The 26195-nt window shown below is 38.0% G+C and overlaps 1 protein-coding gene across 1 annotated transcript in view; it reads right to left on the bottom strand.

Annotated features, from left to right (window-relative positions):
- Positions 1-1235: 1235 nt before the first annotated feature.
- ntrk3b (neurotrophic tyrosine kinase, receptor, type 3b) overlaps positions 1236-26195 on the bottom strand; it is a 120962-nt gene continuing 96002 nt past the window's right edge. The window contains exons 13-17 of the mRNA XM_027162631.2: positions 16286-16416; positions 12402-12574; positions 10540-10783; positions 3751-3909; positions 1236-2789 (exon numbers count right to left, since the gene is read on the bottom strand). Of these exons, the coding sequence (XP_027018432.1) occupies positions 2604-2789; positions 3751-3909; positions 10540-10783; positions 12402-12574; positions 16286-16416 (893 nt within the window). The 3' untranslated portion in view covers positions 1236-2603. The remainder of the gene's footprint in view (positions 2790-3750; positions 3910-10539; positions 10784-12401; positions 12575-16285; positions 16417-26195) is intronic.

Below are 26195 nucleotides of genomic sequence, written 5' to 3'. Positions count from 1 at the left end.
GGCACGTGCTTCTCTGTACATACTCAGTTTAGAGATGCTAATCAGCTTAAAATGTGTCTTTGGACTGGAAAGAAGACTGGAGTAACTGGAGGAAGCCAACACAGCACTCGACACACACAAGATGGAATCAAACCCTCATCCTCAGAGGTGTGAGGGAAAATGTGCTAAACATTGATAATTAAATATTCAATTTTCACTGTTAACCTTTTTAAACAAGCCACGTATCATTTTATTAATGAGACCAAAGAGGCTCAATGAAATCAAAATCAATGAAAGTCTGTGAACTCGTTCCTTTCGTGCTGCCTTCAGCTAAATAATTCTGCTACAGCACATTTCCGCTGGAGTATTTCTCACAAACTCAGCTTGAGACACTGAAACATTTTGCTGGGCCTGCCAGCTTGACATCCCTTGATAAAATTACTGCCAGATGTTTATTAGAATATTTTTTAAATCAAAATGCAATTTCATATTAAAGTATTCATATGTCAGTTACCATAAATCTTTACTCTCTTTGTGCAGAGGCTCTCTGTTAATCCCTTTTGTACTCTTCCTTCTGTAATCCTACTATCCGGTGTTCAGCTGATTCTCCGTTCCTCCCAGGGATTCTTCCTAATGTACTTATGGAGTTTTTTCTCAAAATTGTCAGCTCCGTTGTCACTCACTCGCTCACTCGCTCGCTCGCTTGCTCACTCACTCACTCACTCACTCGCTCACTCACTTGCTCACTCACTCACTTGCTCACTCACTCACTCGCTCACTCACTCGCTCACTCACTCACTCACTCACTCGCTCACTCGCTCACTCACTTACTCGCTCACTCACTCACTCGCTCACTCACTCGCTCGCTCACTCGCTCGCTCACTCACTCACTCACTCACTCGCTCACTCACTCGCTCGCTCACTCACTCACTCACTTGCTCACTCACTCACTCACTCGCTCACTCACTCACTCACTCACTCGCTCACTCACTCGCTCACTCACTCGCTCGCTCACTCACTCACTCGCTCACTCACTCTCTCGCTCGCTCACTCACTCACTCACTCGCTCACTCACTCGCTCACTCACTCACTCACTCACTCGCTCACTCACTCAGGGGCTACATTGGATTTGTGCAAAGCTGCACTTTTAAAAATGTTACATAAATATGGAAATGATTTAGAAATTAATGACAAGTCCAAGTTGCATAAACAAACATTGTGCTACATGCAGCAAGAAATAAGCATTTTCAACTGACCAAGGTTTGAATATTTATTTAATACATCTTCTAAACATACATTTTTCATTTGTCTTTAGCAAACCTTTCTGGTACTGCAAAGAGGCAAGAGAATCGGAAGTTGTCAAAACGGTGACGCTGTGAAAGATTTGGTGTAAAATAACTACAAACACTCCCATTGCAAAAGAACACAGAATTGTTTCGCTACAGACAACAAACACCATGAGATCGTTAACTTCAGATGCAATGGCACTGATATCACGTACTATGAAGATTCGCAAAAAACATTGCTTCGATGGGTGTCATTGCAGAATTGTGACACAAAGCTTGCACTGTAGTTTATGTTTTTTTTTGTGTGGTTTTTTTTGGCAAGTTGGAAAGTAAAGCAGTTTACTATTGAATATGATTCTGCAGAGAGCTGATTTTCCTCCACAAAACATTCACTTGCCTTTTGAATGTCTTATAGCAGATTCTTCAAACTGTAGATGGTTTGACTGTAGAGATTAAAGTGATACAATAGTGGTCACACTGAACAATATTTATGCCCTCTCATGGCTGTGTTTAGAAAATTCGATGCTACCAACCAAAGAACAAAACAAAAACATTCATATAAAGAAAAAAAAAATAATTTAAGCTGACCAGTATAGAAATTTACAGTATGTACAATCACATACAATTAAAATATACCTATATTTTAGTATTCTAAAGATTTCTTTTCCACTCAAGCACTCAAGCACTGACAAATCAAAATGGCAGAGTATAAAAAGAAGAAAGGGGTAAAAAGCAAAAAATATTTAAAAAAAAAGAGCAAAAAACCAACCAACGAAACAAAACAAAACAAAACAAAAAAACAGACTCTAACAGACTGACTAGAGTAACTGAAATTTAGTAAGGCTTTGCCGACTATGTGCCAGAGAAAACAACATCAGAAGTCCATCTTGAAATTAAGATTTAGCAACAGTGCTAAACACGACAGGCACCCATACCTTCGAGAATGAAACTAAATAAATAAAAAATATATTCATATATGTATATATACGTTTATAAAATGAAACACTGGAAAGCTTTGTTCATTAGATATGTGGTTGCCATATCAAAGGCAACCCAACTTTTACACAACTTTGCTGTCTTTTTATTCATATCAGTTTTTAGGAAAATGTTTAGCTTTGTAGAATTCTGTACACTATATACTGTACGAGTAAAGAAAATGTAAAAGTTTTCTTTAAATATTTTGTACTTTTTATTTGAGTGTATTGAAAAAAAAAGGTGTTGCAGGCACTTAAGTCCATCCCCGACGTGTAGGTGATTTTACAGTGGCGCAGTAAGGTTAGGGGCCGTTTGGTTTCTCCTGGATTGTGTTGGCCTCAGGCCTGACGAAGCGCACCAGTGTTAGCCAAGGATGTCCAAGTAGACCGGTGCGGCTTTGCCCAAGGCATACAGCACTTTCTGAATGTCTTTGATGTTCAGTCGCTGCTGCGGTTCTCTCTGCCAACAGCCCAGCATGAGGTCGTAAACTTCCTTGGGACAAAGACGAGGCCGATCCAGAATACGCCCTTGTGTGATGCACTCAATCACCTGTAGGACAAAAAGGAGTAACTTCACTTTCAACAACCTTCTAAAGCACCTAGAATTTGTAGTTACATAAAGTTTTTTACTTACTTACAAAAGTAACTAACTAACGTGACAATATGTAATCGTTAATGTTTTGTATGATCGTCTATAAACAAATATGGCTATAAATAAATAAGACCTGTAGTCTATCCCTGTAGTCCTGCAGTCCAGTGAGCAGCCTTTAGATAAATAATGGACATAAATGTATGTGACACGATAAACCACAACAGAAGATCAGTTACAGAAGCTGCTTTAGGTTTAGAAAACTGCTGAACTACAGACAGCTTGTTCTACATTTATCAGTTTGGTCTGCTGGAATACTTTGATGGATCCATCAGTTGATGTCCAATAACCTAAACGGATAACTATATCTTATAAACTGTATGATATATTCTGTATAAAAAGCCATAGATTTTCAACATATATAAAAAGCCATACATTTTCACATATCATAACATATCACAAGTCTTTTGATGCACGTTATCTAGTCGTGTTGTAACAATATATTAAGTATTCAAATTCTCATTGGAGAAGACAAGTTCATAGTGAGCATTTGCTTTTGTTATTGCATCATCAAGCAGAAGAGCCAATCACATTGCAGTATGCAAATAATATCCGTCAAAGCACCGCCTTTCCAGAGCACAAGTGGGTGCCAGTAGGTTTGGGGCTATTTTCAGTATTTGGATTTCTTTAAGAGAATAAAAGTGAGCTTTTTTCGAATTAAGTTTTCTGCGGCGTTTTTTTTATTCTTGAATGATTTCATCTGGAACTGCTATATCTACAGATGTATTATCCTATAAAACTACAGATTTAAACTGTTTAAGGTGAATTTGAATCACTACAAACTTTTCTGGACCTGTGGCAGCCAGATTAGAGATCACACTCAGGTTCTAAAAATGCCTGTATGAGTGAAATTTTTCAGCACCTCATTATTGGACAGCTGAAACCACGGCTGCTTGCCGTAGGTGAAGATCTCCCACATGATGACGCCGAAGCTCCACACGTCACTCTCGGTGCTGAACTTCCGGTACATGATGCTCTCAGGCGGCATCCAGCGAATAGGCAGCATGGTGTGACCGCCCACCTGGAGAAGAACAGATTACACATGCCACGGTTAGTCAGCCAGCACGCGTCACACTCGCTAACAGCATGATGAGCCGTGCCCCAGAGCGCCTGTAGCTGTAAACAACAGATATAGTCTGATATAGACTGATTAGAGGTGACATTCAAAGGTGAAGTTGAGAAAAGAAGCACGATGACGGGCTTTGAGAATAAGAAAGAATTTCACTTTTTAAGCAAAAGAACTGATTAGAACATCATCCATATAAACAATCATCAAAGGCGATGCTTTATTGTACAATGATTCTTCTTGCTGTTGTGGTCAGGGTAGATCCTTGAAGGTAGACACAGTGAGAATGAGGGGGAGCTTCTTCCCACAGGTCAGTCAAGCACTTAACCCTGGATTTTTTCTGGACTTTCTCGACTTAACACAGCATACTGTATATTGCTCTGCAATATTCAGTATGTAGAGCAATATATGCTGTGTTAAGTCGAGAAAGTCCAGAAAAAATCCTGCTTACCATTATGGGCACCCCTTCATGTTTTGCATAACTGAGTGAATGTCTTCAGAAATAAATTGAAATGTACCAAATTTATATCAGCATGATCTTTTAATTGGAGGTCCAAAGTAATTTAACAAAGACAATTGTTATTTTAACATAGATACTGCAATTCCAAAGAAAAAAAACAGAAAACGTGCATGTGCACTAATATTGGCACCCCTTTGGCAGCGATGACAGCCTCCAAACGTTTCTTATATCCATCTACAGTATAAGCTTCTTGCACTTCTCGGGTGGTATTTTCTCCCACACTTCCTTTGCAGTATGCTCAAGCTCTTGAACATTTGCAGGGTTCCTTTCTCCAATGGCAGATTTCAGCTCCCCCCAAAGATTTCCAATTGGATTGAGATCAGGACTCATTGCTGGACATTTTAAAACAGTTTATTTTTTCCCTTTCAATCATTCCTGTGTGCTTTTGGAGGTGTGCTTTGGGTCTTTATCTTGCTGGAGGACCCATGATCTTCGCCTCAAACCAAGTTTCCTTACACTGGACATTTCGCTCTAGAATTGGTTGATAATTTTCTGATTTCAGGATGCCTGTGATAAGGTCAAGGCCTCCAGTACCAGATGCAGCAAAGCAGCCTCACAGCATTATGGATCCTCCACCATGCTTGACTGTTGGTATGGTGTTTTTTACTTTAAAGGCTTCATTGCACCGTCTGTAAACATACTATTTGTGTGCATTACCAAAAAGCTCCCCTTTTGTTTCATCCAAAATGTTTATCTTTTTAAATGTTCTTTATCATTTGCTGTTTTGTATCAAACACAAGATATCTGTAGTAATATGTTGTTTCACTTGATAAATTTTCTTCGGTAGATATTCCACAATATATACATAAACATCATGGGTGCCAATATTGTTGAGCAGGACTGTTGATGGATAGGGTTTTTGGGGGAGGGGTGCAAGGGCACCTCAGTTATGGCATTGCCAGCCCGAGACTCGAACCCACAACTTTAGGGTTAGGAGTCAAACTCTCTAACCATTAGGCCACGACTTCCCCCATAGCAGCCATGATCTGTAATGAAACAGCAAGTTCTGTAGTGCATTAATCAATCTAACCCTCTGCTTTCATTAGATGGGAATATTCTCAAATTTCAGATGGCTTTTACTGGTCAGGGATATGATGATTCCATTCTAATTCCCATCCATCCTGCTGTCTGATGTTACTTCAGGCTACTCCAACTTAATGTTGTGCAGACAAACGTAAACGTGCTTTGTCAATATCTCCCTCTTCCTGAATTAATTAGGTGCTTTTATCATAATTCTGGAACCATGTTGTTCAAACATATTCATTTACATGCCATCACACAGCGCTCACTATAGCACGTCTCCTCACCTTAGGAAAAGTGTGAGTTTTTTCTTTTTTTTTACAGCATGGCATCTGTGAGATGCTTCTCGCTGGATTAAGCAAATTAATTAAGTTAGGTTGGTGATTTGAAATGACCTTTCGGTGGCACACACACACACACACACACACACACACACACACACATTGGCTTCACTACATGCGCAAATGGATCTGAATCCCTCTTTAAAGAAGGCAAATTATAACCGGTTAAACAGGCGTGCAAATGATAGCGCTATCACCTTGGGCTTTGTGGCTGAGGCCAAAGCAATTAGCCTAGCAGGGTAGGAAATTAATAACACCCCAGCCCATTTCCTCCTGCCCCCCTAAAAATAAAATACAATTATACAAATATCTGTTGAAAAAACAAACGATCATCTCATTCGCAATTACCCAAACATTTCCGTTCAGTGTCATTCTGGACTGTTTTCGCTTTCACTGGCGTGTAAACTGGATTACAGGCCAGTCGTGGCTGCATGGTGGAAGGTGAGATTGGATTAGTGGTGTGGAAAGTCGTCCAGCATGGAGAGGACGGATTACAGTTCCTCAAGTGCTACTCACCAGGCATTTACACTTTTAACTGAAGATGAAGCAGACTGTATTTCGCCGATAGGCCTTTTTTTTTATACTCCAGAAGAAACAAGGAATACAAGCTTATATACAGTATCAAACAACGCTTGTTCTTTACACACTATAGGACAGGTAGAACACTAGGTCCGGCTTGAAAGATACAGTATTTATCGATTTTTCTTTGCAATATGACTGACATAGCTGAGCTCTGAATTTCGCTGGTTTATCAACAGCCACCGCAGTTAATCCGAAGCCTGAGCAACAATAATCCAGTCAACATTTGCTGAACTTGTACTGTTATATTTTGGGGTAGCTGATTTTGCAAATACAGTAGGTGAGATGATGCAGGATGAAGCAGTGTGTGTGTGTGTGTGTGTGTGTGTGTGTGTGTGTGTGTGTGTGTGTGTGTGTGTGTGTGTGTGTGTGTGTGTGTGTGTGTGTGTGTGTGTGTGTGTGTGTGTGTGTGTGTGTGTGTGTGTGTGTGTGTGTGTGTGTGTGTGTGTGTTTTTATGTCTATTTGTCACAGTACCTCTCTTCTCTATGTTCTGTTTTACCACCTCATTCTTTCTGGTTCCTAACATAACCTGAAATAAGTTTAATTCCACCACCACCACCACCACCGCCACCATCATCTTCTACTTACATTCATGATATGTGAAAGACGCCCTACCCCAGAGCAACTTACATTCATCACATTTATATACTGTAACTGAGCAGATATGAGTTAAAGGCTTTGCTCAAGAGCCCAGCAGTGATCGTTTGGTGGTCCTGGGATTTTAACTCACAGCCATCTGAATAATAATCCAGCCCAATAATCTTAAGCACCGAGCTACCACTTTACTAAATACTAAATACCAAACCTGCACATGTCATTATTCACACATCACACGTTAAGGTTTATCAACGCATTTATCATTTGGGCCTAGATCACGAAACACATTCAGACCAGCTCGTGCACATGAGGACAGTTATCATAGAAAGTAATTATATGTGTATTTACAGGTAGCAGTTTTAATAGAACAATCCTGTGCTTGAAATTTTATCAGTGTAGTTAGTTTTCTGAAAGAAAAGAAACTCAAGTACTGTTACAAACAAACAAATGAACAAAAAAAATAAATAAATCTACAAAATCAGGTCATTTGGATGTGACAATTTAAAAAAAACAAACATTTGAAATCCTAAAGGACTACTGGAAATTCATGTATAGTTCAATTCTACTAAAACAAATCTGAATCAATCATGAATGGGGCTGAATAACTCATCCCTGAATAAGCCTAACTTTCTCCATATAAAAAACATTGACGTCTATTGAATTCCCAACTCTAAAGTTCCAATCCTATATTTTGATCATGTAGATTAACTCTAGTGTGGCATAAAGACACTGTTACTTCAGGATCAGTTTGTTAGTGTTTTTCCCCTGAAAGTTTTACTCCATTTATCAAAAGACCTAAGACATTGTATACTTGACACACCATTAAACGCCAGGAAATCAATGCAGCACTTTTAATACGAGCACAAAAGTGTTTGGATTGGCTGTTAGTGAAAAAGTTGTTATCTTTTCCCATTCTCCCCCATTCACTTGTTTCTGCTGGCCAGGTGCTCAAACCCTGCAGGAGTGCCAATGTCAATATGACTAGCGGTGTGTGGATTGTGTGCTTGGCAGGACTCATGTTTATAATCACTCGATGCAGTGAATATGTCCAGTGTGGTTATGATTTTCTAATCTTTCAGCTGTGTCAATATCGCAGCATGGCTCTGCTGGAGAGATCGGCCAGTGCAATACGAGCTTTCCACTTCCTGCTTACTGGCCTACATTCAGGCCTCCATTATTTAATAAGGACAGAAGGTTTCACAAATGTAAAGTCTATGCAAGCTAATGAACTCTGAGGTTAAAATTCTAATTATGTAGGTATATTAATGTTAATTAAAAAAAAAACACAGGCCTTGATCTAAGCTTTGAGCAGGTGTATTAATACTAATTGATAATTCAACACAAAAATAATTAAATGTAATTACACAAATGAATTAGATTATTTGGTCTATGATATCATGACTTACAATTTAATTATAGGCCAAACTTTTGCTCCCTACGTGACTCCTACTTGGCTTTGTAGTCTGTGTTTACATGCAAATCTGAATGAATTCATTCTAACAGACAGTTTACTGAACCTAAAGCTGGTGATTTATTTGTTTAGTTAAAATTACCATGGTAAAATTACCATGGCAACAAGAATCCTATGTCAGATGACCACAACAATCACGTCACATGACCACAATGCTGATATCACATGATCACAACACTCACGTCACATGATCATGACGCTCCCGTCACATGATCACAACTCTGATGCCCTAACCCTGAGCACCACTATTTACTATTTACTTCTGTTATTGTCACTTTTTTTGCATCACCATCCCCAGCCTTGTTCTTAGTCAGTACAGTATATTTTACTATTCTGGTTTGTGCTTCACTGTTTGTTTGTTCTTTTTACACCTTGTAAAAAGATTGTACGTCTGTCAGCATCTTAACCAGATATTCAATTTTATGTATTAACCTCATAACCTTGCTCTTATAACACCTTCAGGCTAGTTATGCTGTCATAGCTAGTTTTGCCAGAGTCCCTGTCTGCACCATTATTACAATCATACCCAACAATTTTAGCCTCTCTCTCTGTCTCTGTCTCTCTCTCTCTCTCTCTCTCTCTCTCTCTCTCTCTCTATAAATATAAATATATATATATATATATATATATATATATATATATATATATATATATATATATATATATATATCAAACCAGACGTTCTACCACTGGTTGGAGTCTCATCACTCAGTGGTCTCCCTGCCAGGGATTGATGGTTGATTGAAACCACCCAGAGACTGTTGTGCCTTCTTTAAACCAGTGTGGTGTCAGTTAGTTATATGGTGAACTCAGAGTTTGCGATGACCCATTAGTTCCTCAGGAGCTCTCGGTTGCACAACTTTAAACTGTTGTAGAAATATTATTTACATTTACATTATTTAATGTCCAGTGTCACCCAAATGAGAATGGGTTCCTTTCTGAGTCTGGTTCCTCTCAAGGTTTCTTCCTCATATCATCTCAGGGAGTTTTTCCTAGCCACCACCGCCTCATGCTTGCTCATTAGGGATGGATGTTAGAGATATATAGAATTTTTATTTTAAATTAATATTTTTAAAATGATTTTAAACTTTAATTGTATGTATTTATTTTCTTCTTCTTCTTCTTCTTCTTCTTCTTCTTCTTCTTCTTCTTCTTCTTCTTATTATTATTATTATTATTATATATTTACCCCTCCCCCTCATTTCTGTTTCTGTACTTCTGTAAAGCTGCTTTGAAACAATGGGAATTGTTAAAAGTGCTATACAAATAAATTTGAATTTGAATAACATTCTATCTCTTGCTCCTTCTTCAGCCAGTCAGAACCTTATAATAAATGCGGTAAATGAGTCTCAGTGAAATGTCCCACACATGTCCTCACTGAACAGAAGGTGAGAGGAAAAATTTGCATTAACAGAAAGGTTACTTGGATGCCCTCCAAATTCTCAATACATTTTAAAGGGTTTAAAATCCATAACTCTATCTTTGTTTCACAGCACCATTTTTTCGATGGAGCTGAATGTATGCCAGGATTCAGATTAGTGAAGCAGTGATTCTTGAACTGAATACATTCATTTGAATGAAGTTTACAAGCAGTTGGATTATTAACACACCGTCGTACATTGTACTGTATGTAAAAGTTGCACCCTTACTTAGGATCATATTTAGAGTCAGGAACTTATGTACAAAAATTTTGTCTATTTATGCAGGGAAAGTTTCTCATATTCAGACTTGGGTTACGCAGCTGCTTGATTTTCCCATTCAGTTTGTGCAGAGCAAATTTTTTTCTGGAGCAGAAACATTTGAGACAAGCTTCAAAACACAGGCACCTGTCATTAGGCCAAAGAAACAGGATATAATCAGGACAGAAAATTAGAGATAAAAAAAAAATAATGCAGTCTAAAGAAGGAACTAGCTGGGGGTCACACCTCATGCTGAGAGGATCAAAACCAGCTGTAGGTTATTTTATCATGCTTTTATTTCATAATGCTGTGTTATGTTTATTCATTTAATTAAATGAAAAAGCTCTTTAAAACACAGCCGTGAAACTGATACACACCCGATAGTAGTCCATGCTGTAGATGTCCCTGGACATGCCGAAGTCTCCGATCTTCACCAGGAGGCCGTTTCCTACCAGGCAGTTGCGTGTGGCCAGGTCACGGTGCACAAAGTGCTGTGAGGACAGATAGACCATGCCGGCTGCAATCTGTGTGGCAATGTGAAGCATTTGAGAAAGACCGAGTTCGCCGTTGCTCTGCATCGGATGGCCGTCCACCAAGATGGTGGCGTCTGGACCATGAGCCCTGGGAAAAAAAACAGGAACAAAAATTGTTAGTCTATTTGGTCATTAATGCTGTACTGTATAATGCAATATTGTTTGAACATACAGTATGTACCCTGGTCGGCGCTGTTTCTGTTTATTGTCTTTTGTATATTGTCTTTTTTTGTATTGTCTTGTAATTTTTGTCTGCACTGTCTTGTCTGTCTTGTTTGTCTTGTCCTGCACTGTTTGCACCAGGTTGTACAGATGCACTTTATGTATCTACTGTAGGACTACTTACTGTACAAGGTCCTTAGCTCTGTCTTTGTTTTATGTAGCACCATGACCCTGGAGTAACTTGTCTCATTTCACAGTGTACTGCAACAGCTATATATGGGTGAAATGACAATAAAAGCTTCTTGACTTGACTTGCCGGAGTTTTTGCAGCTTTTCTATAAAAAAGAGGCAGAGGCAAAGGCAAGCCATAAATGGGTAAAAAGCCTGTCCTGGATTGCCGTGAAAGGTCAGACTATGCAAAAAAGTTGCCCTACAGTCCCTGCAACCTCAAATCTGTAAACGTGCTGTAACTTTGAAGTAGCTCAATGTGTAGCAAAATACCTCACATTTCATTTCAATCTTTCCTGCTAAACAGAACTCGTGTTGTTTAGGGTCCCGGACATTGTTGATTTCCTGGCCCTTTTTCATTCTTGCTGAATAGCTGTGATGATTACAGGCGGATTTGCATAAAGTGTCTGTTTAAATGTGCTCCAGTGTAATTTCTGCCTTGCTGATAGTCTAACGTGGAGAAACGCCCCCTCGCCAATGTGCTGGAGATCTAACAATCAAGCAGTCTTCGAGTCAGAGAAGCTATTTTGCATGTAAAACACACTCCTGCTTGTCTTGTGAGCTGGATAGCGAATTCTCTTCAGGCCAGCTTTATTCCACACACGCAGCGTCTGGGTAAGTCCTAATTGGAGTCAGCGACTAGCATCGCTTTATTCTTTTATTCCCCCCCCCAAAAAAAAACTGACTAGCTCCATGTGCCTTCTGCATTTAAAAATATATATATAAATCATTATTTGGCATCTCAAAATGCGAGTGGATAGGAAGCTTTTGTGCATAAGAGATGAAATGTATCAACAATATTCGTTTAACAACAAAGAGCTCTTTCTCTAGACATGATCAGCTGAGATTTGCAGAACAGATATTTTCACTCCATAGACACAAAGTAATTATCCTGTATGCTACATGTACAGTGAATATTTATGACAAGATAATTCAGGCAGAGAGTAGTGTGAGATGTGAAATAACTCACATTTTATCTGTCATGCAAGAGCAGTGTAATAAGACTTTTTTTTGAAAGGATTTCTTTAGCCATACTACACAGGATGTGAGACATGAGTAGCAATTACTGTATGTGTATGCTACGCGCAATCTTCCTTACACTTGCATCGTAACCTGGCGAGCTGACTTGTCGCGGTAAATTACTCAGGACAGATGCAATCATCAAAATGCACTTCTGGCACAAGTGGCAGCATCCCGCTGGCGTGATAAACAGCACTTTGCTTCAGCAATATTGAGCATCGCATTGATGGGAAGTTTCATTGCTGCTTTAGCACTGCCTGTTCCCGATGCTCGTTTTCTGAAGGAAGGCATCTCACCTCAAAAACTTATTAAGGTCTCCATGCTTCATATACTCGAACACCATGATGAGCGGGTCGCCGTCCACACACACACCGTAAAATTTCACAATGTGCTCGTGCTGCAGGTTGGTGAGTAGCTCGGCTTCTCTCTGGAAGTCTTTTCTGGCGCCCAGAGTCGGGTCTTTCAAGGTCTGGGAAAGAGAAACGATTGAATTAAATTTTGAAACAAACCTACATGATGCCTATCATGAGGAAACAGGATATCTATATAACTATAAATCCTCTACAAGAATTATAACTCACACTTTCACACTGCCAGAAGGCCATATGAGTAATTAACCTAATACATAACTGAACTGAAGAATAAAAAAAAAATCACTGTAAAATTTCTCCTTAGGTTAAATATTCTTGATGAGACATGTTGAGTAATGAGTTATTATTACTGTAATAAAAGGATAATTCTGTCAATTGACTTTTGGGTTATTTGTGGGTGCAGAAAGTCTCTTCCGAATGCAAGGCTGACTTTGTTCACACAAGTGGCTCAAACGAGATAGTGGAAGCAGAGGTGTGGTTGAGCGCTGGCCTGAAAATGGAGAGTAAAGTGAGAGTGAAAAGTCTGTTTCGAGTTGTTTCAGGCCTGCCTCTGGTTACCTCGGTCCCAACCACTAAGAGCGTGCTACAGATTATCCAATTTTTGTCTAACTAACAAAAAAATTTGGGGTAACGGGGGACGGTGGCTTAGTGGTAAGCATGTTTGCCTCACACCTCCAGGGTTGGGGGTTCGATTCCCGCGTCCACCTTGTGTGTGTGGAGTTTGCATGTTCTCCCCGTGCCTCGGGGGTTTCCTCCAGGTACTCCGGTTTCCTCCCCCGTTCCAAAGACATGCCTGGTAGGTTGATTGGCATCTCTGTAAAATTGTCTGTAGTGTGTGATTGTGTGAGTGAATGAGAGTGTGTGTGTGTGTGCCCTGCAATGGGTTGGTACTCCGTCCAGGGTGTATCCTGCCTTGATGCCCGATGACGCCTGAGATAGGCACAGGCTCCCCGTGACCCGAGGTAGTTCGAATAAGTGGTAGAAAATGAATGAATGAATGAATGAAAAAAATAGGTATTCTGCATCACCGAGGGACAAATGCTTTCCTGACTGTCCCTCAGTAGTGGAATAAATTTTCAGTCTCACTCCAGACACCAGAATTTTTTTTGCTTCAAACACTCTCTGGATTTAGATTTGTTGTCCATTTGGGATGATGTTTTTCATCCCAATTCGTTGACATAGCTGAAGCACTTCATGAGTGTAATAAATGTGAACAAAGTAGATTTAGTGTTTTTGTTTGAGTTACGTTTCTATTTCCTGTCTTTGATATTTTGGAAAAAAAAAAAAAAAACAGGCAAAACCCAGTAGAATGTTATGCCACTGGAGGACTATTAAATTAGAAATCATGACCCAGATCATTGTTATTATTATGCCAACAAGATACAATGAACTCCTCAATCCCAGTACTTTCATGGCTGAGATATTAATAGACGTTAGATTTAAGCCGTATCTGCCACTGTAGGTATCATACTACTACTCACTCAAAGATGAACTTGACAATTCAATGTGACCTTACATCTAATGAATCTAGTCCTAATCTGTTATATTCACTTCCTCAATTTATAAAGCTCATACATGATATTATCACAGATCTGTGAAATGGCATCAGACACGGATATGCTGTTTTAATGATGCACCATTCTGCTTAGCAGGAGTGCTCTGATTGGCTGGGAAGATTCTTAATAATCACCAAACCTTTAGTTTTGTATTTTAATAGTCCAAGGCTCATATGAATGAAATCTGAATGTGGCTTTTGAATACACTCTAATGACCTTGCAGCACTGACTGCGTAGGTTGAGGTTTGCCCGATGAAGACAGGTACCTCATGCTGCCACAAATGTTCTGCTGATCCACTGCAGATATTTAGAGAGATTCTTCAGTGTAGCCTGCAGCTTCCTCCCACACTCCATTACTCTGGGTATTGGATATTTCTTTCTGAGATATAATCCAATCAATTAAACCATCCTTAAAAAATAGCTGGGTCTCATACAGCACATGGACCGATCCAAAACTCTGTAACTCTCTGAAACACGCCACGTGGATGTTCAGATGGAGAGCAGCGCTAACACTACAGATGGCTTACCATCCCCCCTGTCAGCAAATCTGTTAGCATCCTGTAGCTCACTGCCATGTCCTTAACAGTGTTCCTGCCCTGCATAACAGACACCCCATCAACGGTACCACTGCGGTGTGTGCTGTCTGTCTGTGAATCTGTCTTACCCTCGCTCCACAGCGATGTACCTCGGAGGCAGAGTAGCACTCGCCTCTGAGTTTATTTTCATGCTGTAATGGTTTAATTCAATCAATCATAAGAAAGAGTTCAGATGCTAACAGCTAATGTTCAACACTAAACATCATTAGAGGTCCTAAAAAGCAGTTCCAAAACTGTGATATTGCTGGCACAGCAAAACAGAACCGTCAAGTAAACAGGACGTCTGATGATATCGCTTAGGTAATGGAGAAGATCGGCCCTGAAGGCTCCATTTTTACATGTAACTAAACTCACTGTACTGTATGCTTTACAAGACAAAGTAGTGACTCTTGAAAAGATACGGTAGACAAGAACGAAGATATATGTCACCTAAAACATGCAAAAATCAATATGACCAACAGACCTCTGTGCCTTCTATAAAAAACGGCTAACGACCCAACATCCATCAAAATGTCTGAACTATAAATTGGGGTGAAGTCAAGACAGAAATGCTCCAGGGTTGCAGATACTCAGCCATTTCACTGAGAAAAATTTAATTTGAATAGCTGTTTCACAAACTTTATCAGTCCCAAATCAAGGGCAAAATTGTGGCTCTCTCTTGAACACAATACAACAAAAGGAACTATACAAGTAAAACGCACAAGAGGCCTGATGTTTCAACTAAAAACAGCACGCACATCCTTTAACTCTCCAGCTCTGTTCATCTCTTTTACAGCTAGCTTCTTTAGTGAGAGCCTCTAGTTTTTAGGCTCTTTTCTCCAAGTTATTGGATACCAAATCCCATCCACTGGACTCCTACTGTAGTATGGAAATATGAAGGCTACCACATTCATTACCAAGAAAAGAGAAGAAAATCAATGCATTTTTAAGGGTTATATCTCATTCTTTCAACTCTACAATTTATAAACACTCTTGGAGGAGAGCACTATTCTGAATACATGACCTAAGAGATGACTATGATTGCCATTATGGATTGTGTCTCATGCCATGCAACTCTTTCTGGGTGACCGGGGAATGCTTTATACATCATTGCAAACATTGCTGCATTGTATAAAAACATGATCAATAATGTTTTCATAATGTTAGTTTTTGTGTAACCTAGCTTAGGTTTAGGGCCAAACCTAAATTAAAAATTATCATTATAATATAAAAAAAACTGCAAAAGATCTTTTTGGGCATCTTTTTATTTTATCTTAACTCACAGGGAAAATATTTTTTCTTGTTTGTTTGTTTTTTTGTAATACAAATTTGTAAACTGATTTTTTTCTAAGTTTGTAGTCTAAGTTTGTAGAAATTTAACTAAACCCAAAAGCATATGCTTTAAAAGAAATACAATAAAATAAAATAAATAAAAAAATAGTATTTTAATGCTTTATCCTGCTCAGGGTCATGGTAGATCTGGCAGGCTCTTGGTATTATGTGGAAAAAAGCAGATCTGTGACCATATCAATGCTTAAAAGAAGCATAAAACTGAATATGAATGCAGCAGAAACTCACAAAGATGTTGGGAAGCATTTCTCTCCTTTCACTAAACATTTTAAATGGCTCATTATAAGCTGAGCTAAACAGAGCAGGGTTGGCTGAATAAGATATGCACCTTGACGGCTACCGCCATCTTCTCCTTGGTGGGACTGAGGTTGTAACACTCGGCCAGGAAGACTTTACCGAAAGCCCCTTCTCCCAGCTCCCTCTTCAGAACAATGTCCCTCCGCTTCACATGCTGGACATCTAAGTGAGAGAAAGAGAGAGAAAAATTTAATATACAATATGTGATGGCTTATGCTGGTAATGGAAGACAGACAAACAGACAGACAGACAGACAGAAAAACAGACAACATTAAAAAATACCCATAATACCCTTTAACATTGCACCAGTTTTCAGCTTTGTTCTCATTACCCATTTATGAGCTCTCACTAAGAATATTCATTGTTGACACATTAGTAGTTGCCAATTCAAGCGTGAGTAACTATGCATGTGTGAGGTTGTGAGTATATGATGTGTATGTGTGGGTGTGTTTTTCATAGTGTCTGAAAGGTCACTTCCTGTGCAGATGGAGCTCTGGAGGTTTCATTTACGCTTACAACTGGATGTATTTTCTGCATTTCTTTGAGTGCCTTAAAAAAAAATAAATAAATAAATAAATAAATGCAAATGAGAGTCAATTGTAAAAAGACTCTTTAAACCATCTGTGGAAATTCACTTGGGGCCATTTAGGCATCGGTACTCGATCATTTTCATTATAGTGCAGGATATTAGCATTTCTAAAAAATGCACAACTATACTCATGCATACGATCGCCGCCTCTGGATATAAGTACACTCTCAAATATGACCTTCATTTATGAAACTAAAATGTGACATGACATTTTTTTTTTTATTTTGAGTGTCACTTAGTTTTTCAGTTTCTAAGTAATGTGACCTTTTTAATTTTCTAAAAGGACCCTAAACCTATATTTAAATTTCCCTAAAGCTACTTTGTCAGAAATTCTCAAAAGAGCTATACTTTATTGTAGATAGATAGATAGATAGATAGATAGATAGATAGATAGATAGATAGATAGATAGATAGATAGATAGATAGATAGATAGACACCATTTCCTCAAATGTCTTATTTTAAATAAATACAATTCTCTATTTTACGTGTCCACAAACCCCATTCACACTCCATTTCCAAATTTAGACGAAGCTTGGACTAAATTCCATCAACAGATGGACAGTTTCCTTAGAATATGTAGTGTGAAATACTTCGCCAAAAATCTTGCTCTGCATCAAAAGTCCATTGCAAACTCCCTGTCTCTCTGCATTATTCATTACAATTTATTATAATGTCTGAGTTTTATGAAACACTTTGTACTGAACCTTTTAAGACAGTCATTACGACTGAATTGTTGTCTGTCAGAGCTTTATCGTATTTGAACCAGCCAGATGTTTTTCCTATCTTTCAGGAAATATTTTTGTTCGCTCTTTTTTCACTATCAGAGCCAATAAAAATCTGTAGTTTCATGCCTCAGAAACAGATCTTTACACAATGTCAATACGAACAAAGCACCAGACACTAAATGATGTACAATAAGGTTCTATAAATGTGTAAGGTTATTTAAAGAAAGAAACTCTTACTTCACTCTTAACCTTGCCTGGGCTTTGGTCCTGTAAAAATCATATAAGGTAAAGAGCCCTTTTAACATTCATAGATTTATAAATCCTTGCTAGCTAAGTGTGATTTCCTTACATTTACGGTATTCGGCAGATAACCTTATCCAAAGCAACTTACATTTATATAGCTGAGCAATTGAGGGTTAAGGGCCTTGCTCAGGGTCCCAGGAATGGCAACTTTGTGGCCCTGAGATTTGAACTCATGACCTTCTGATCAGTAGCTCAACATCTTAAACGCTGAGCTACCGTTTACTTGATCACGCTGAACATATCATAGCAAAATGGACATAATCCTAAGCAGTTCGGCACCAGTGCAGTCACATGATCAACAAAACAGAGAAAACGGATGAAACACCCAGTATAAATGACAGCAGATAAAGCTTGAAAGTTTAAATAGGCTAAAAACACATTAACAGCAATAACGTCAGTTATTTGACTAATATAGTAGACAATAAATGACTAATCAGACTTCAATAAGGCTTGACTTTTTTGGTCAGTTTGATTACGGATGATGTACAGTAGTTGATGCTGATAATTGAATTGAGAATTGATTTACTGTTGTAAACTTAGAGGTTTGCTGTAACATGTTACATGTACATGTAGGTGTGGCGTATTTAGAACTGGAATTAAATTATTTATATGCAATTCACCTTCTCACTTTTGCTGGGAAGCAGGTTTGAAAATGTTAAGCAGTAGCATTTCCTGTTTAAGATATGCACAAATAAAAATCAGACCAGAAACTACTGTACAGTAAATAGGAGAAAGGTTGTGAAGCTCTGTGAAGCTTGCTGCACATACATGACTACTAAATGGATAACTGCAGATGAATTTTTGTTAGCTGCTGATTGTTTTCTATGTCTGTGCATGTGTAATCTACACATATATAACTCATCATTAAAAATTCAGCGTAAGTTCAAACCCCTGAATTGCTGAAAAGTCACAGTTGTGACCTTCTCGGCTCTGTGCTTAGACTCACATGTAAGGCACTTTGGATAATATTGTTTGCCAAATGCATGAAAATGTAAATGAGGCATTTCACATGGATTAAATATGTACATCAGCTGTGTGCAATTGGGTGACAGTTAATAAAGGTTACTGTAGTTCTTTTAATTATGAAGATGATATTCTTTTTATTAACATTTTAATTACTGTAAATGATCACGGAAGTGACCAAAACGGCAAAGAATTTCTTAGTTTTATTAATGTTAATGCTAGCCAAAGCTTTTGGCTCAGCAACATGCTGAAAAATTAACAAAGAAGAACTGTGAATGTTTCTGGCTGGTAAAACCAACAGTTACAAAGGCTTTTGGAAAACGCTTGCAAAAGTAACACATTTTCTTCACACCTACACCTCCAAGTGGCTCATTAAAGCCTAAAATTGATCAATATTGGAAAAGTAGTCAGTACAGACTACAGTGTTATATTAACACTTACAGAATGTTCACAAATAGCTAGTATGGATGGAGATGCTGAATAAAGCTCTATAGAATAGATCCTACTGTATGTGTGATGAGTTTGGACATGCTTGGAGTATGAGATATCAGATATGAAAAATCTAGCACTATTTCTGGTTAGTTACAATCAAGAGATTCTGCTCAAGTATATACTGAAGTAAATATCATCATAGGAAGTACTTAGACTCTTGTTCCCCGCTCACAGGACTGGAACCCAGTGTGGTCTTCTGCTGTTTCAGCTCATATGCCTCTATGCCTCATGGTTTAATTTGTGCAATCTGAGATGCAAAGATGCAATGAGTATGTACGTACACACACACACACACACACACACACACACACACACACACACACACACACACACACACACACACACACACACACACACACACACATGTACAATTCACTTTAATCTAATAAGCCAATCAAATGGCAGCAGCATAATGCAAAAACCTTGCAGCTACAGGTCAAGTGCTTTTGTTATTGTTCGCATCAAACATCGGTATGGAGAGAAAATGTGATCTCAGTGACCTACCAAATGGGCTGGTTTGAATAAACAACCAAGTTCAGAAATTGTTGATCTCTTGAGATTTTCACAAATAAATCTGTCTCTAGAATTTAAAGGCTACATAATGTACTGTATGGTTCCTCAAAACACATGAATTTCTTTCCTATACAGTAAAAAGCCATGTATTATTAATGAGAGACAGAAATGTGTCACAGCTTTTATTTTATCACAGCAGGAAAAAAAAATCACCAAACATTTGCACCACACTAGTCCAACCTCAGCCTGCACCCCAACATGACTCGTCTCTCATGCCACCTTGTCAGAATTTTGACTTCCGCCCACAAATCTTTGACAACAGAGGGCGAACGCACTCGAACTGTGAATGGCATCTCATAGCCGCTGTTATTGCGTTCATCATTCATGCACAGAAAAGAGGGAGTCTAAGAGGGGAGACGCGAGGACGGGTCAAACCTCCACTTCTGCCTCAAATATGTAATTTATATTCACTTATTTGATCATTAAGTGGTCTACTGCCTCTGTCCCATCCTCTGAAAGAGTCATTTCACAACACACCTGACAGCATGGAGCTGGATGGGTTACCTTAACCTTCTTTTTTTCCAGCCCTGATCCTGTCATCTAACACACAAAGGGTCCAAACAATAATTAAACCAAACCAGATGTTAAAAACTAAATGGTTTTGTACCATATGTGAGTTGTTTATCTCTAACAAAAGAACAATTCAAGACACCATTATTGACAAAGCGTTATTACTCTTTATGTTGTTCGCTAAGTGTCTGTAATGGGGTCGAGAGCACTTTACAATTCAGCAGTTGTACAATTAAAATTCCTGACAATAGGCTGTGTGTGGAGAGGTCCATGATCTTTTGGATTTACTTCATCTACATGTGCTGATAACTTCGTCCTCTTGTCTTTACTAAAATATCAATTGTTAACTTGAGATGCACATTTATTTATCACCCATAAAGGTAATGATGATACAATGATGATAGTGCAAGTAAGAGAAGTAACAGCAAATAAAAACGCATCACGAAATTGTATAAAAAGAGGTAAGATAGAAATAATAATGATATTAGATAATAATAATAATAATAATAATAATAATAATAATAATAATAATAATAAGAAGAAGAAGAATAAGAAGAAGAAGAAGAAGAAGAAGAAGAAGAATTATAATCAGTGTGTATGTACATATGTTACATACTGATCTCTCTCTCTCACTTTCTATTCAAATTATTTTTGTACTGCTTTAAACAACTGACATTATCTCAAAGCAATTTTAAGTATAAAAAGGGTTTCCAGGGGTTTCCAGAAAGAAAATACAAATTGGAAAGTTTTAAATCTACCCCGTGTTACACTGGAAAGGAAATGATGTAAACTGAACTGTTTGTTAAAACTTAAAACTCATTTCTTAGTAATTTTCGTGTGTGTGTTTGTGTGTGTGTTTGTGTGTGTGTGTGTGTGTGTGTGTGTGTGTGTGTGTGTGTGTGTGTGTGTGTGTGTGTGTGTGTGTGTGTGTGTGTACAGTATGTGTCTGAGTCTGTGTATGTTTGACTACCTAGAATCTCTTTGTGCTAAAGTTATCCTAAGACAGTCCATAGGCAGGCTGGACATCCTGAAAACAAAAATAATCACTGTGTTCCTAATTATCTCCATTCAGTGGGTTAAATTTAGTTATGAAAAACAAATCTAGACAAAAGACAAAGAGGATATAAAGATTTGACTCATTTGACATTTCCAAAGGTTCCTTTCCAAAACATTCTTTTTTATCTTGGGCTTCAATTAACGGCAGACAGCCTGTTAGCCTGCTTTTAATCCCCTTTTCATTTCCAAACTGTATACTTTTAAAAGTGATTTCTGATCTTTAGCCTTCTAATCTTCTTCCACAAGGATCTGAAGCCTCCTGGTATTTTTAAACATACATTGGCTTTATAGTATGAGATGCTAAGTGATGTAATTGGACGAGTGATTCAGGTAACATCTGGGAGATAAAAAAAAAAACGCAGAGAATCATACAAGAGCTTTATTTGATTTTACAGATGGAGGATGAGCTTGTGAACCTCCAGCAAATGCCTTCATTATATATAATGTTCAACTGACTACAACTGGTGTGAATAAAAAAAAAAAACAACAACCTGGCTGTTGGCTTTGTCAGGGCGTATAAACAACAAATAAGTGCTATATATCCGAATGGGTTCACGTCACACGCTAATGTACTCGGAAATGTAGGGTGTTGACTTTTTCAATTGGCTAGGAATAAAGCACGTTAGGATGTACAGACACTTGAAATGTAAAAGAAAGAAAGAAATAGAATAAAAATGACGTGAGAGTTGTTGTTTTCTGCCATAAAGTTGTGTCATGTCTGTTTACACTGTATTTTATTGTATTTTATTGTATTTATTTTTTTTACAATATGGTATGAACTAATGATTGATTGGCAGCAACATTATCCATCAAGAAATTAACAATTATTTAGCATTTAGAAGGTCCAGTATGACAGTGTTGAGAAGAGAGAAGACTCTGAGGATGTTAACTAGTGAGTTAGCTGGAATGAAAGGCAGCTCCTCTGAAAAAGGCAGAGCCCCGGGGGTCCGGCCTCAGGCAAAACACCAGAAATGAAGCTCTGTACAAATGCAGAAAACTCAGTGCCTGGACAATGGCAGTGCTAGAGAAGGAGAGAAGCGAGAGAGAGAGAGAGAGAGAAGAAGAGAGAGAGGAGAGAGGAGAGGCAGAAGAGAGAGAGGAAGAGAGAGAGAGAGAGAGAGAAGAGAGAAGAGAAGGAGAGAGGAGAGAGAGAGAGAGGAGGAGGACGAAGAAGAGAGAGGGAAGAGAGAGAGTGGAGAGAGAGAGAGGGGAGAAAAAAAAAAAAGAGAGAAAAAGAAAGAGAGAAAGAGAGAGAGGAGAGGGGAGAGAGAGAGAGAGAGGGAGAGCAAAAGAAAGAAAGAGAGAGGAGAAGAGAGAGGAGAGAGAGAGAGAGAGAGAAAAAAAGAAAAAAAAAAAAAAAAAAAGACAAAAAAAAAAAAAAAAAGAGAGAGAGCGAGAGAGAGAGAGAAGAACTCACGCTCTCTCTCTCTCTCTCTCTCTCTCTCTCTCTCTCTCTCTCTCTCTCTCTCTCCCTCTCTCTCTCTCTCTCTCTCTCTCTCTTTCTCTTTTTCCAACATCTTTTCAATGAGTGTAAAACTATACTTTTGTAGCATATTTTCCAGACGTGTTGTGTCTATGCGTCCGTTGTGTTTTCACCTTGAGTATAATTATTTCCCTTATTACCAGTTTCTGTCTGATGTCTGCAAGGGATATTAACAATAATTCTTGCATAAGCCCAAATAAACCAGTTATTTTTTTTATTTTCTACAGACGTTGACATGTCAGTTGGCATGTAATGACTGATCTCATCACATCAAACAAGAATGAATGAACACACACCGTTTTCTGATTTGTCTAAAAAGATGACATCAAAACAGTCATAACTGTAATGATAATCTGAGGGGGAAAGGATGTGTCTAAGGAAAACCAGACATCCAGAATAAAAAATCATTTCAACTGTGTACCATAGAGACTCAGCATGAAGTCAAATAAATGACACCTGACTGACAAGCTGGAAATATTTTTCTGCTCAAAGAAGTCTGCTACAGCATACAAGTGCATTTATGACACATACTGATGGTGTTTTGACTAGTGCATTCATGACAGCTGGGAACTCGATGTTTTCAGAACTTCCTACTTCCCACCTCAGAGTGTTCCTGAGACCTCACAGTAAGCCAGCATTTGTTTGGCTTCTGAATATAAAAAGCTCCTCGGTAGCTTTTAAAAAGCCAGACAAGGCCTGTTTAGCTAGGCCTTTATTAAACGAATAAAACACAAGGGGATGTGCTGTTACAGGAAAAATGAATGAATTAATTAAAAAAATAAAAAAAAATAAAAAAAAAAAATAATAATAATAATAATAATAATAGGGGGGTGGCTTAGTGGTTAGCACGTTCGCCTCACACCTCCAGGGTTGGGGGTTCGATTCCTGCCTTCGCCTTGTGTGTGTGGAGTTTGCATGTTCTCCCCGTGCCTCGGGGGTTTCCTCCGTGTACTCCGGTTTCCTCCCCCGGTCCAAAGACATGCATGGTAGGTTGACTGGCATCTCTGGAAAATTGTCCGTAGTGTGTGAATGATAGTGTGTGTGTTCGCCCTGCGATGGGTTAGCACTCCATCCAGGGTGTATCCTGCCTTGATGGCCGATGACGCCTGAGATAGGCACAGTCTCCCCGTGACCCGAGAAGTTCGGATAAGCGGTAGAAAATGAATGAATGAATAAAACTAATAATAATAATAATAATAATAATAATAATAATAATAATAATTATTATTATTATTATTATTATTATTATTATTATTATTATTATTATTATTATTATTAACAATTATTATTATTATTATTATTATTATTATTATTATTATTATCATTATTATATGCCTTTAGGATTCCAATAAGAAACTTGGACAAGATTATAACTAGAATTTCTATTATATATTGGAACTGTTCCTAGAAGATTCCTAGTGGAATTGTCTTGTAGGACAAAAAATATGCTGTAAAACCATTTCTACAAGATCTTTAAGTGGTCCATTTGATTTCCTATTCAGCTCTATATGTGATATTACCAAGAGTCTTAAAGATGCACTGTATAAAATATAAAGTTATGTTGCAAAATGTTCAACCAATAACAAAAACCAGAAGGAGCGGCGTTCATTTGCTGCCGCATTTTTACTTGTAGGGACATACGACCAAACCCACTACGATATTTCTCATCTTAAACTCTCAGTAAAGCAAACGTTATTAGACGAAAAGTGGGTAATGAATTTTTGAAGATTAAAACATAACTTTCTGAGCCTGTTTAATATATCTACAGAAGATTTTTATGATATTATCTGTTAAAAGTACATAAGAAGAGTATGATATGCTTTTCAGGTCAGTTAGGTTAATCACTTAGATGCTAGTTAGTTACCAAATTACTATCCAATTTTTTGCCTTTTCTGTTAGAAATGATCTTTTAATGCACCATTTAGATCAAATAAATTTACTGAAATCATACAGTTCTGAGCAAGTTATGTTTTTTTTTTTCAATGAATTATCACCCATTCAGCAATGTGTTTATTCCTACAAGGTAATATTGGCAAGACCACTCTCCCTGGGGGGTGGGTTGGGGCAAACAAAACAAAAAACACTTTAGTCTAAAAGAAATATCAGTATGCAGTCAGAAATAAAGCTCTAAGTAGGAAAGAAATCTAGTCCTACAAAATCCGGATGAAAATACTGTATTGCTTTACAGATAACGCACTTTATCACCATATGAAACATATTGTGTGTTTTGAGCCAAATCAAAAACAGATTGAGCCAAATGTGTTTCTAATTTTAAACAGCAGTCTAAACAGACTTACTGAAATCTAGAGGCAGAAGACTAAAAATGTGTGCATTCCTTTAAAGAAAGTGTCATTGAAATATCACACCCTCGTTTTCAAGAGGGTTTAACGTGAAATGGCCACGAGCCATAAAGAATTTATACAATCTATAATGAATAGTCTTTTAATTTATTCATGAGAGCTTAATTTGAATTTCTCTTCCTTGTGTCTGAGATTTCCACATGGCCATCACAGAGCTCATAGTTAACAGACCGCTGCAGTGTGCTGGGAATATCAATGTGTGAGTGTGTGAAAGTTAGTGTATATATTTATCTCTGTCAATGAACGAGCTTAATTTAAATGTTTAAATATGTGATGAACATCAAAATAAAAAAGGATCTATGTGGCAAAAGGACAGTTTGTTCTTATTTATTTGAAAGGATTTAAATGAAGAATCTCCATCAGGATCAGGCCAGCAGATGAGTAGGCACTGGGACTCAAAGTAAAAAATAAATCTTAGCAGCACCAATGATCAAAAGAGTAGCCAAGAACCTCCATTTGGCCAACAATAGAGTGGTATGTGTGCCAGTACAATTCGCAATGACAGCAGGTCTGTGCCATCCATGAGTCATCTATATTTAATATGAGAGACTTCAACTTATCGAGGCCTGCATGATTCCTCCATGTCCTACAGTACATATCGTAGTTTAGTAATAACACGATATATTAGTGTAACTATTAGAGCAGACACCCACAATGGTCCACATTAATGTGTGTTTTCTGACCTTTAGAAATCCAAATGCAAACAGCAGCTGTGTGCAGATTTTAGTGGAAATGAATAATGAGGATAAAGGTATGCTTCTGGGCATGAGTGTTGAGGCACTGTAATGAAAGGATGTAAAGCAAAAATGCCTTCAAAAAAACCCTACTATAAAAACAGCAATAAACTAAATGTCCATTTTTTTGTCTTTAAAATGCATCAGTATTC

This window comes from Tachysurus fulvidraco, chromosome 2 (assembly GCF_022655615.1).
Source record: "Tachysurus fulvidraco isolate hzauxx_2018 chromosome 2, HZAU_PFXX_2.0, whole genome shotgun sequence".
NCBI lineage: Eukaryota > Metazoa > Chordata > Actinopteri > Siluriformes > Bagridae > Tachysurus > Tachysurus fulvidraco.
This window is presented reverse-complemented; position numbering and strand designations above follow the sequence as displayed.